This window comes from Strix aluco, chromosome 6 (genome assembly GCF_031877795.1).
Source record: "Strix aluco isolate bStrAlu1 chromosome 6, bStrAlu1.hap1, whole genome shotgun sequence".
NCBI lineage: Eukaryota > Metazoa > Chordata > Aves > Strigiformes > Strigidae > Strix > Strix aluco.
Window position 1 is genome coordinate 43,572,309 of NC_133936.1, and position 13,389 is coordinate 43,585,697.

Sequence of the window (13,389 nt, forward strand, 5' to 3'; positions counted from 1 at the left end):
CAGGGAGTTGAAATGGAAGGGGCTGCCATCACTCTGCTGAGCACTGAGTCCTCAATTACACACTGGACCTGTTTTGATACTAGACATGAGGTATTTTTTTCCTTTTCAGCTCAGGCACCCGCATGACTTCCGAACTGGACAAGAGGGTTTCCTTTCTGTCATCTCTTGCTGTCCTTGAACTCAGGCAATGACAGTCAGACTTACCTCTAAGGATACTCTGGCACTGGACAGCCAAAAGTCAATGCCCTGCTGAAAGCCAGTAACAGATTTTTGACCCTCATAGCTGTCATACAAGGGGCTTTGGGAAGTCTCCACGCTGGAGATTATGAATATCATCAAAGACAAGGCAGCTCTACCAGTTTTTGCTGGGTCAAGATTTGCCCCTATGCTGCCCTGACTAGGTTTAGGCACTTTTCACATAGAGCACAACAGCCAGTGCCACTCCCCTCACCCATCGCTTATTCCCAGCCCCGTGTTTGCAGGAGAGGCAGATACAGACAAATTGGTATAAACCCACAGATGCTCATTTCTGCCTTTTGCTTTGATAAAGCTGCACAGTTGAGTTCCACAGTTGGTGAAATTTGGACCCAGGGATGTCCACACAAGCTTCCCCATAGCTGCAGAGCAGGCAGCTGATCTCCAGGTGAACTGGCTTGTCCGAGTGGGTGAACTGGCTTGTCCGAGTGGTCCAGTTTTGCAGCAGGGAGATTGTTTTCTTCTGCCTGGGCTGCTGTCTCTTTCAGTTTCTGTACACTGAGTTGTCCATGTTCCCGCTGCACCCCTGCTTTGAGTCCTTGACCAACATCTCGAAGCTTCCCTGCCTTCAGGTGAGCCCACATGAACAGGCATCCTGCGTTGTTCACCCACAGGATCGTGTGCTTCAGGTAACTTCCCTGCTGACCCACTTCAGTGCCTCGTGCCTTTCCTGCTCCAGGTGGGAGGTTGGACTGGAGACCTGCAGAGGTCCCTTCCCACCAAGACCCCCACGTGTACAGCGGGGTGATGAACAATCCGAGGCAGGTGAGCAGGGAGCAAACAGGTATAGCTCTATGGGTTTGCCTCTTGTTCAGGGCAGCTCCAGGAAACTCATTTTGCAGCCTGGAGCTCAGGTGGGACATTCACAGCCCCCTCCCTGCTGCATGAGACATCCCTGGAGGGTTCCTGGTTTTTAGGTTCGAAACATGTGCAATGCCCCAAGCCTGACTCTGCCTTGTAGGAGATGCCTTACAAAGTCTGTTTGCTTAAAGCTGCTCTAGGTGTTGCTCCACCTCCGACAAAAGTCCACCCGCAGTGCGTGGAAAGAGGTAAATCAGGTGGGTTTTCCCAGAGGAAAGCTGGGAGTAGATGTAGGTGAGCAATGTAGAGCTGCTTTGGAAAAGCACTGGGGTTTGTAGGAGCTGAGGAAGAGAAGTCTAGGAGGAGAGCATTGGGGGCAAAAAGGGACTGGAGGGCTATGACTGAACAAGAGACCATGTGTGCGCTTCCCAAATCTGGGGGTGTCCCACGGGCTCTGGAAACTGCTTTCCCACAGCCTTGTCTGCCACTGAGACACCCGAGGGCTGGGCAGCCTGCGGTGCTGAGGCTGGGACACCTTCCCCCTGCAGCTTCCCTTCTCCACTTGATGGAGACACTGGAGTGCAATTTCCAGGGCTGAGCTGGATCTTTGCCTGCCTTATTCAAAAGCATGGCTAAATTACTGGGCCTCTACATATGGCCCAGGAAGGTCATAAACAAATATATTAACACAGTTCCCATCAAACTGACATCAGTTCTGCTGACCCGGGACATTTTTGATACCATTAGCTGCTTCTGCTTTGCCCCTTGGCAAGAAGTGATCAAGTTTCATTTCAAGAATTTATCTCTGGAATTTGCAAACAGCTTAAAAAAAACCCAACCCACATATGATGTGTCTGGGTCTGGCTTTCTATCCTTAACAGCTCTGTCTGCAATGTGCTGGCACGTCAGGCAAGTCTTTCCAGTGAGAGGGTAGGAAAAACTCAGCAGTGGAGGCTGTAGGGCTGGAAGGATGCTGAAGGGGTGACCAGAGAAGGGGACGGGCTGACTCTTGACAACCATCGCTGCGTGCTCCTCTGTACCCACATGGGAATAAGAGAGCTGTTCCCACAGCACCAGAGGGTCAAGCTCTGACAGATCAGTCTTTGAAACCAACATCCTAAATGTTTGGTGATGGTTACTCATCCTAGGGAGAATGTCAAAGGGGTCTTCCATGATGGAGCAATAAAATAGCAGGTCCTGTTCAGTGTAGGTAACTGTAAAAGTGATGCAGGTGAGAATATGGACACATAACACACAGGGCTCTGAGCTGAGCCTTTACTACTCAGGGGTGGCATCTTGTCTCTGAAAATGTCAGCTCAGCAAGGATCAAAAAAGGAAAGCGGTGAGGAAAGGTGTAGAGGAGAAAATAAAGGACATCATCTGGCCCCAGTATGAACCCACAGTTGTCTCATCATCCTTCTTGTCTCAGAAAGGATGTGGTGGAAGAGAAGGGCAAACAAGCACATGAGTGGTGGAAGCCAGGCTTTAAAATCAGATCAGAGAAGGTGGGCTTTTGTGCAATGATGGCTGGGCTGTGCAACTTGTTGCCAAACGGTGCTAAAGGTTTGATGTTTAAATGTTTATGCAGATAAATGTTTATGTTGATAAATGTTTATGCAGATTCAAGGGGAGCCTGGAAGAGCATGACTAGGTAGAAACCCTGTCTGGGCTGAAAATAGTTGGAGGCCAGGAAAGTCCTCAGGGGAAATATCAAATTTGCTTGTCCTATTCTTAGTCTTCCTGTGGCCACTGCTGAACACAGAGGACAGACTCACCTCCCACCACACCACCACCACTCTGTGCCGTGGCACGTAGCTGCCTACACCGCCAACGCAGCCATGAAAGCACATGGTTCTCCACCATGCCTTCCTCCCACTGGGACGTGAACAGGCTTGATTTATAAGACAGTTCGTGGCAAAAACAAAACCATGGTTAGATGTGACGTCTCTGCGTCTGTTTTAACAGTCTGTTCTTTGTGTTCATGGTTGCCTGCCTCTGTCACCCCTGTTTTCACAACAGCACCTGAAAGGGGCTGCTGGGTAGAAGAGCAAAAGCTTTGGGCAGCATTAACTGAAGGAAATGCAAAGCGAGAGGCAACAGGCCCCTCCAGATTCCTGGAGGGACACCAGCGAGGACATCAGGCTCTGGGAAGTGGGGAGGCTTATCTTGTAAAGCCCTGGAGTCATGGCATGCAGGGTACCTGCTGGGTTAGGGAAAAGGGAAGGTTTATTCCATGGAGCAGGACAATGAAGGATTTCACTGCATCTTTCTGCTCAGTTTTTAATTTTTCACTGGTGACTGCATGACAAAATATCTTGATGTTGAAACAGAGCAGTAATTCAGGTCCCTCCAGTTCCACATTGTCTCTCTGGCTGCAGGACTACATCTCCTGGGCTACACCGGCCTGGCTGCCAGGGCTGGCAACTGTGCTGCAGGAGGGACAGTGCAGCCACCAAGCGTGATGCGTGGAGACCAGCAGCATGAGCCTGTGGGTAAAAGTTGTCCTGAAGACATTGCAGCAGGAGAGGAGCACGGAAACTGCTCTGAAGTGATCACCTTTTGCAGAAAAAAGAAGTGGCCCGAAGGCATGGTGGCTCCCAGGATTTAGTGGCCCCCTGCACATGATGGCTCATGGGCACAGTGGCCCATAGGCACAGTGAGCTGTGAGCATGGTGACTTTTGGGGCACAGTGGCTCCCCAGGCACGGTGACCCTCTGGGCACAGTGACTTTGGGGCTGGTTTGGGTTTGCGTGGCAAGGTTTTGGTAGCGGGGGGGGGCTACAGGGGTGACTTCTGTGAGAAGCTACTAGAAGCCACCCCTGTGTCTGATAGAGCCCATACCAGCGGCTCCAAGACGGACCCACTGCTGGCCAGGACTGAGCCCATCGGTGACAGTGGTAGCGCCTCTGGGATAATGTATTTAAGAAGGGGGAAAAAACCTGCAGCAAAAGAGAGGCATGAGAATATGTGAGAGAAACAACTCTGCAGACACCAAGGTCAGTGAAGAAGGAGGGGCAGGAGGGGGTCCAGGTGCCGGAGCAGAGATTCCCCTGCAGTCCGTGGGGAGAGAGCAGGCTGTGCCCCAGCAGCCCGTGGAGGTCACCAGTGGAGCAGATACCCCCCTGCACCCCGTGGAGGTTAACGGTGGGGCAAATACCCCCCTGCAGCCCGTGGAGGTTAACGGTGGGGCAAATACCCCCCCTGCACCCCGTGGAGGTTAACAGTAGGGCAAATACCCCCCCGCACCCCGTGGAGGTTAACAGTGGGGCAAATACCCCCCCTGCACCCCGTGGAGGTTAACAGTAGGGCAAATACCCCCCCTGCGCCCTGTGGAGGTTAACGGTGGGGCAAATACCCCCCTGCAGCCCGTGGAGGTTAACGGTGGGGCAAATACCCCCCTGTGCCCCGTGGAGGTTAACGGTGGGGCAAATACCCCCCCTGTGCCCCGTGGAGGTTAACGGTGGGGCAAATACTCCCCCTGTGCCCCGTGGAGGTTAACGGTGGGGCAAATACTCCCCCTGTGCCCCGTGGAGGTTAACGGTGGGGCAAATACCCCCCCTGCGCCCCGTGGAGGTTAACGGTGGGGCAAATACCCCCCTGTGCCCCGTGGAGGTTAACGGTGGGGCAAATACCCCCCCTGCGCCCCGTGGAGGTTAACGGTGGGGCAAATACCCCCCCTGCGCCCCGTGGAGGTTAACGGTGGGGCAAATACCCCCCTGTGCCCCGTGGAGGTTAACGGTGGGGCAAATACCCCCCCTGCGCCCCGTGGAGGTTAACAGTGGGGCAAATACCCCCCCTGCGCCCCGTGGAGGTTAACGGTGGGGCAAATACCCCCCCTGCGCCCCGTGGAGGTTAACGGTGGGGCAAATACCCCCCTGTGCCCCGTGGAGGTTAACGGTGGGGCAAATACCCCCCCTGCGCCCCGTGGAGGTTAACAGTGGGGCAAATACCCCCCTGCAGCCCGTGGAGGTTAACGGTGGGGCAAATACCCCCCTGTGCCCCGTGGAGGTTAACAGTGGGGCAAATACCCCCCTGCAGCCCGTGGAGGTTAACGGTGGGGCAAATACCCCCCCTGCGCCCCGTGGAGGTTAACAGTGGGGCAAATACCCCCCCTGCGCCCCGTGGAGGTTAACGGTGGGGCAAATACCCCCCCTGCGCCCCGTGGAGGTTAACGGTGGGGCAAATACCCCCCTGTGCCCCGTGGAGGTTAACGGTGGGGCAAATACCCCCCCTGCGCCCCGTGGAGGTTAACAGTGGGGCAAATACCCCCCTGCAGCCCGTGGAGGTTAACGGTGGGGCAAATACCCCCCTGTGCCCCGTGGAGGTTAACAGTGGGGCAAATACCCCCCTGCAGCCCGTGGAGGTTAACGGTGGGGCAAATACCCCCCCTGTGCCCCGTGGAGGACCCCAGGCCGCAGCAGGGGGATGCCCGAAGGAGGCTGTGACCCCGTGGGAAGCCCGTGCTGGAGCCAGGACCTGTGGCCCCGTGGCGAGAGGAGCCCCCGCAGGTTTGCTGACAGGACGTGTGCCCCCCCGCGGGGGACCCAGGCCGGAGCAGCCTGTTCCCGAAGGGCTGCACCCCTGGAGGGGACCCACGCTGCAGCACTTCGTGATGAGCTGCAGCCCCGTGGGAAGGACTCACGTCGGAGAAGTTCGTGGAGAACCGTCTCCCGTGGGAGGGACCCCGCGGTGGAGCCGGTCCGAGGCCCCCGGAGGGGCGGGCGGGGCGGGGAAGGGGCCGGGGCTGGGGCCGCCCCACCGCCCCCCTCCTTAAACCCCGCCTCCGGGCGCAGCCCCCGCTGCCCCCCGCCCGGTGCTCGGTGCTGCCGGCGGGATGTACGCCGGGAGGAAGAGGAAGAAGCCGGTGCCGAAGAGGTGGGTGTAGCGGGGGGGAGATGTCGGGGGCGCTCCGGGAAGGGTGTTTCCTCCGGTAACACCCGGGTGCGGCGGCTTGGGAGCCGCCGGGAGGGTGGAGGGAGCTGGGGGCAGGTGTGTGGGACCGGCAGGGTGGTGGAAAACCGGTCTGCGAGAGCTCAACTGGTTCTGGGGAACTGCCTTCAGCTGCTCTGATGTGAGCATTGGAGCAGCAAAAGAGATAGGGAGACAGCGTGCTTGGGCTTCTCTGTGTTAATTAGGGTTAATTGGAGCTAATGCTTTGTAGGCTCTGGCATGCTGGAGGAAAATAAAAATCCCAACGATGACTGTCCTGCGTCCGCAGCGTTCCTCTGAGGAAGCTCGTTGGAGAGTTTGAGATGCTCAGCTGTCCTCTGGTTGGAGTTGCTGGCTGGCTTGTGTTTCAGTGCCTGCGTAAATCAAACGTACAGCAATTACTAGTTACCAAAAGTTACTTATTTCTTAATAATTAATTAGCACGCTGCTCAATAGCTGTTGCGTAATGCCCCCCTGATGCGTTGCTGGAGTTTCCTATCTTTGGGGCTCCCGTGCCTTCCCCCCGTACTAGCTCTGAAGTCACATCAGCCTGTTTACCCCAGGTTACTGGGTGTATAGGAAATAAAAGTGTATATATATATTTCTAGGAGGCAGTGGGGGGGAAATCAGATGAGCTGAACCCAACTCTGGGATGAAGGAAGGAGCATCAATGTTATAAATCTATTGTGAGAAGGTGAGCCAGAGCCTCTCTGGGGTGTTTATGAGAGAGTCTTCAAGAAGTGTGAAAATGTGAGGAGTAGTTGCTCTGCCTCAAACCTTTCCCCCACTCCAAGTAGCAATTCCAGCCCTGTGGTGGGGCTGGTGTGGCCAGACTGAGGGTTTGGGCTGGATTTGGTGGCTCAGGGTGTGGGAGAAGATGTCCCTTTGGAGCAGGAGAGACCTCAATTCCTGGTACTGCAGGGCCAAGCTTGGGAATCGGAAGAGATTATTTTCCTCTGTGACTGGGCAGATCTTGCAGCAGCGTCCTGCTGGGAGAGGTCAGGCAGAGCGAGGCTGGGGGTGGCGGGATGTGCAGCCAGCCTGGTGGGGAGGGAAGGATGGGGTTAGGGAGTTCTCTGCTCCCTTTGCAGCTTGCTCAGGGCTTTTTACTTATTAAAAAAAAAATAGTAAAAATTAGGAGACAATATATCAGCTCAGACAACCTCAGCTATTGTTAAGAGTTAATATCACTTGGTACTTGCCAGCTTGCAAAAGTGATAAACTTCCTGCTGCGTTCCCCGTTCAAAGGGCAGCTGGGGAAAAACAACACTGAAGCAGTGGCACAGCCTTTGCCCTGCTGGGAGCAAAGCTTTCCCTGCGCCTCTGCTCTGGCTCATCTACACAGGGGTCAGCAGCTCTTCTCAGCAACTTCATCGTGAACTTCGTGGCACAACCACGCTGAGCTTTGCACTGTATCCATTTCAAAAGACTCTGCTGCATTAGGGCTCCTGCAAACAGAATGGGGGCTCTGACCTCTTTAAAATGCCTTTTCCTCGCTTGTTGAGTAGGTGTTGAGCTGCTTTGTTGAACCCCGGGGTCGCGCTTGGGTAGTGGTGCTCCCTGGGACAGCTTTGCACGGTGCCTGGGGCCGCGGGGACTGCCAGTGCTTTGCCCTGCGTTGTGGATGGAGACAGCCCTAAAGGCAGGGAATTTAAACAGGTGTCAAACATCTAGACCAAGCTTCACTTTTTCTGTGAGCAGGGGAAATATCGTTTCCTTCAGTGTTTTCCCATGCAGATTGTGGCGGGTAATAATGTGGTTGTGCTCAAGCCAATGCCTTTCCCTTGGTGCACGTGTGTGATGGGGGCTGGTGGTTTTCCTGGCCCTGCCTGCCAGCTTGCACCGAGCTCCTGGGAGCTGCAGAGCGCTAACAGATTTGTCACCGATGAGGACCTGGAAGCTGTTTCCCTGTGGCATCCTTAAGGATGGAGAACTGTGAAGCCTCTGACCCTGGAGCTCCTGGGTGCAGCGTTTTCCCATGGAAGTGGGCTGCCAAAAGAGCTGCCCGGCATCACCAGAGCCGCTTTGCTCTTTACCATCCTTCCTCTCAGTGGTGGCCGTGAAGCACCCTGCATGCTGCAGCTGGGGATGTGCAGGAACGGAGATGTTGGGGTGTTGTCCTTTTGCCTTCTGGTGCTTTGCTGCTGGCTATGTCACCCCATGTGTCTCAGCCAGAGAACTTCCAGTGCTGGGCCAGACTATACAAGAGACCCTGTTGCATGTCTGCATTTTGCCCCCCCCCCCCCCATAAAGAGCAGCACTCCTTGCTCATCTCCAGGCTCATTTTCTCTTCTTTATGGCTGTTTGTGGGCTATATTTGGACAGTGAGTAGGCAGAGGACTTTTCTTTAAAGGATAACTCAGAATAATTTTCTTTACTTCTCTCTTTTTTTTTTTTTTTTTAATCAAAGGAAAACGATTTCATTTTTTTCCTTCCTGATGAATGATGGTGATTTCAAAGGTGTTTAAGCCACTGACTAATTGAGCACATAAAAGCACTGGTGCCAGTGTGTTTTGCCCAGCTTGTAAGGATGAGTTTGGTGCTGCGTTGTACCCAGCATCTCTGAGAAGCAGGGTATGTTCCTCCTGATGCTTATGTTACAAAACAGCATGATTGAGCTTTTCTGGAGAAATGCTGCAATTTTTCATTCATGCTTGGTATCTGTCTGCAATGAAAATTCAACAGGCACCTCACTGCATTTCATTTAATGCTCATTTCCTCCCTTGTCACACATGTGAACGGTCCTGTCAGGCAAGATTTGAGAGCGGTAGTAGAGGGGAGAGCCTAAATTGCTGTTAAATACTGGCAGATCTCGTTATCCGAAGCTACTTTATGAAGCAAGGATGCCTGCAGAGAGGGAGTTTGTGGTTAGACAAATTACATCAAAACAGTGAGTTGCATGTTAGGGGATAGTCAAACCAAATATAGTGTGGGGGTCTGAAGGGTTTTTCTTCAAGCTAGAAAACTCAAATTGGCATTAAAAATCAAAGGAGACAAGGTGACATCCAAGACTCATTAAAGTTATTAACTAACGTCTTACTGCTGTGGCTGGAACTTCAGTTGTAGCTTGTGAAATAACTGCAGCTGATAGAGACAGGTTCCCATGTCAGCTTAAGACAGACAACAGCTGCCCTTGTGGACCCTCCTCCTTCTGCAGACTGAGGGTTGCTCCCAGAGCCTAAGTTTGGCATCAGATGTTGTTTCAGGTTGAAAATGCCCATCTGGAAGGATCAGAAATCAAACTATTAAAAGACAATATTTTTTTTTTAAATATACATTTTTTTTCTTTTAAAAAATAGGCTGTTTGTTAAGTGCTGTGTCCTAAACCACTGTATGTAGTATCTCTTTGTCCAAGTCCTGTTGTTAACTTTCACATGTGTTCCTCCTTGTAATGTTTGTCATTAAAGCAATGGATTCAGGCTCTGAGCAGTCAGAGGAAACTTAAAAGAAGCTAACTAAAATAAATTCAAATAAAAAAAATCTTTTTGGACCTTCCTGCTTTCCTTTCTTGCTATTTGTTAGCATGCTCATTGCCAAGGTCTGGCTGAGAGCTGCTCAGTCCTGGGCGGGCAGACCAGCTGATGTGAATCTTCTGAGCAGCTCAGGGTTGTGCTTTCTGTGGTGAGGACCTGGCATGAGCATGTGGAGCATGGCCAGGGAGAGACCTGCTGCGCAGGAAGGCTATGGGGTGAGGAAGAAGAAGAGAAAGGGTGGATAGAGCAGAGTGTGGATGGAAAAGTCTAACTAGACCTCCGAAAGATGCTCTGATGGCTTGTAGGTCTCTGCCCTCAGTGTCCCTTTCCCTGCCAGGGCTCAGTGGTGGAGCAAGGCTGTAGTATCCAGCTGAGATGTCTCAGCCAGGCTGCACATTAAGGTGCCCATCTGAGGATTACCCCACAGACCAGCTGGAGAACACCATGCCTGGGGCTGCACAAGGTGGTGAGCTGGGGTGGCCGTGTCTCCTCCAGCCTTGTGGGCCGGCTGGAGCTTCTCTTGCTGCCATGTGGCCTTGCCTTGGCCACCTGATGTTTTACCGTGGTTGTAGCTGCACTGAAGTCAACACGGGGTTTGGAAAGAACCTGTTGGACAGGCCCAGTTTGATTAAACTCTCCTTTGCCTCTTCCAGCCCCAAACCACCACCCCCTGAGGGTGTGAAGTCCAACCCCTCCAAGCGGCATCGAGACCGGCTCAACCAGGAGCTGAACAAGCTGACTGGCTTGCTGCCCTTCCCTGAAGATGTGCGCAGCAGGCTTGATAAACTCTCCATCCTACGACTGGCTGTTGGATACCTGAAGGTGAAGAGCTACTTGATGGGTGAGTGTCCGTGTTGTGAGAGGTGAAAAAGCCCCTGGGGTCAATCCCCACTGCACTGCTCACAGTCTATCCCAAGCCATCTTTGCTTTGGGGTGGGAAGTTGTCTCCTGAAGGTGGGACGATGATGAGTTGTGGTATGAGACCCTTGTATGTTAATGCATCAGTGTTGCACCTTTAGCTGAGGCATTGGCCTGAAAATGCCCTGAAAAACTGGGCAAGTGCCACATCTCCAGGAATGTGGAGGAGTTGGCAGTGCTTGCTGGGAGGTGCTATGCTCATGGGACATCTACCCCTCAGGCCTTCTTTTGCTGCCATAACACACATTTTATCCATGTCTCCTCTGGAAGGAATCACCACCTTTGAGTGCTGCACACCCAAATCTAATCCTTTTCAGTCAGTTATGGGTGCTTGGTGTCTCAGAAAAGCAATGTCCTTGGGAAAGTGAGACCGCCTAGTTTGGTCTTGGAAACTGAGTCACAGGGGTGGAGAGCAGGCAGGCAAGTGATTTGGGAGAGGTTATGGGGGTGTTGGGAGCAGAGGACTCTGGCCCCATCACTTTTGGAGGGGGTGTCTGGCAGAGAAACAGCACCATGGGTGGAGGGGAGCAGCTTGGGTGCTTGCCCAGCATCTGAGACCTCCTGCAGAGTTTCTCCGTTTACTTCTCATTAGCAGCCATATTACCCCTCCTTTATGTCCAAAACCCCTCCTGTGTCGCGCTCCCACCAGCCTGTGGTGAAGAAGGAAGCAATAGATAAAACAATGTGTCTTGCTGAACAGCAAAATTTCCCTCATCTACCTGGAACTGCAGTTTATAAATAAGTTAAATTGAAAATGCCCAGGATCTGTGGGCTGCTGTCTGCTGGGCAGACGGGGGTAGGAAGTGTTGCACAGGGCTGCTCTGCTCATTGAGGTTGGCAGGTTAAACAAGGCTGCTCCTAAGGCTGTTCTTTGGTTTGGCATCTCGTCAGCTCATTTTTCTCCCCTTTCTTCCTTTGGTGGGGGGTCTTATACGTTGGTAGTTTACTGCTGCGCTTGCCACCTTGGCCCTGTTGGGCTCAGCTGTGGTGGGTCTGTTCTACTTCTCTAATGAGCATTTCTATGAGATTGAGGGTGATGCCTCATACCCAGAGACCCCAGCTCATTTTTGCGGGATGGAGGGTTGAGCTGATAGGGCTGGAAAACCAATCTCCTCATGTTTGCCTCTCTGCAGCTCTGCTGCTGCAGAGACGTCGGTGCAGGGCAGCAACCACAGAGGAAGAGCGATTGTGGCTGGACATTGCTGCTATTTTGCTCCTGCTCTTGGCACCAGGGGCTTTTGGGTGTGTTTTTCCCTCATGGGCTCCTTCCTCCTGTTCACAGGTCACAGCAGCAGTAGCGCTGTGGATTTTTAGCAGTTGTTGATGTATCTGAGATAGTTACTGCTGGTGAAAATGTTTGTGCTGGGGCTCCAGGGTCTTTCTGCAGACCTTGGGTTTGAGGAGCAATGTGAGGTACATGTTACACATCACCTGATGTGGTGTTGCCTTTATGAGCAAGAAAAATACTGCAAAGAGGAGGCCAGCTGAGCCACCCTGGGTGCAGAGACCTGCTGGCTGCCCTCTCGCCGCAGCCACACACATACCATGTGCTCATGCCATACCCTGCCAACGAGCTTCTTCCAGTCCTGGGTGTTGCAGATGGTCTGTCTCCTACTTCTGAAGCTGTAGCTCACACATGGGGCTGCAGCGGTGAGATCTCTCTGGCAGAGATGGTTTCTCAGATGGGAACCAGAGCAGCTCCCTCCTGCTCCTCTAGCTCCCATCCCTGGGGCAGTTGGATCATCACAACAGTGTGTGGCCTCTGCAAAGGACTCGAGGGTGGCTGGCAGACTACCCAGTGTGGCTCTGAGTGTGGTTGACCCTTGTTCTTGCCCTGGAGATGCTGACGGTTTGGCCCCAGGTGCTGGCCTGATCTCTCTTGTGGAGTTCCCCAAGCACCTCTGGCATGTCTTCAGAGCTCCGGCTGCTGAAGGCCACACTGAACCTGTGCTGGTACTGGCTGGCTGTGGCTGGGTCAAAAAGGCTCTGACCCAGCAGGTCCTTCTTAGAGCAGGACCCCAAAGGTCATGATGGGGGCACGAAGAAGCACCTTGTCGCAGAGGGAAGAATGTCTTGTGTTGGCTGCCTTTGCACAAGAGCGGTGATTGCTTAGATATGCTTTGGATGGTGTGGGGCTCCTCAAAGGCAAGGTTGGACTAAGAGCAAGCCTTGTTGAGTGTCTCTTCCTTCATTGTCTGCTTTTCAGGGGGCAAATTGGGAAATAGGGTTGACCCAGCACGGAGGGATCTGGTGGAGTTGAGAACAGTCAGTGTGAGGTTAATGATTGGACTGGATGATCTTCAAGGTCTTTTCCAACCGAGATGATTCTGTGATTCTGTAAATAGGATTCACTCCCTGCCTGTCTGAGATGCAGGGTGGTTAGGTGGGAAGGCAGCCTAAAGCAGTGACGGCAAAATGCAATGTTTTGGGGATGCGACAGGTCCTTCTGTCCAAGGTGGTGCTGGCATAGCATTAACCTACAGAATCATCTAGGTTGGAAAGGACCTTGAAGATCATCTAGTCCAACCGTTAACCTAGCACTGACAGATCCCAACTACACCAGATCCCTCAGCGCTGGGTCAACCCAACTCTTGAACACCTCCAGGGATGGGGACTCCACCACCTCCCTGGGCAGCCCATTCCAACGCCCAACAACCCCTTCTGGACAGAAATACTTCCTAAGAGCCAGTCTGACCCTGCCCTGGCGCAGCTTGAGGCCATTCCCTCTTGTCCTATCACTTATTACTTGGTTGAAGAGACTCATCCCCCCTCTCTGCACCCTCCTTTCAGGGAGTTGTAGAGGGCCATGAGGTCTCCCCTCAGCCTCCTCTTCTCCAGACTAAACCCCCCCAGTTCCCTCAGCCGCTCCCCATCAGACCTGTGCTCCAGACCCTGCACCAGCTCCGTTGCCCTTCTCTGGACACGCTCGAGTCATTCAATGGCCTTTTTGGAGTGAGGGGCCCAAAACTGAACCCACTCATCGAGGGGCGGCCTCACCAGTGCCGAGTACAGG

General features: G+C 53.3%; 1 protein-coding gene across 1 annotated transcript in view; it reads left to right on the top strand.

Moving 5' to 3' along the window:
• The first annotated feature begins 5,890 nt into the window (after positions 1 to 5,890).
• Positions 5,891 to 13,389, top strand: part of LOC141925491 (uncharacterized) — a 30,947-nt gene continuing 23,448 nt past the window's right edge. Inside the window, exons 1-2 of the mRNA XM_074829855.1 lie at positions 5,891 to 5,931; positions 10,112 to 10,299. Of these exons, the coding sequence (XP_074685956.1) occupies positions 5,891 to 5,931; positions 10,112 to 10,299 (229 nt within the window). The remainder of the gene's footprint in view (positions 5,932 to 10,111; positions 10,300 to 13,389) is intronic.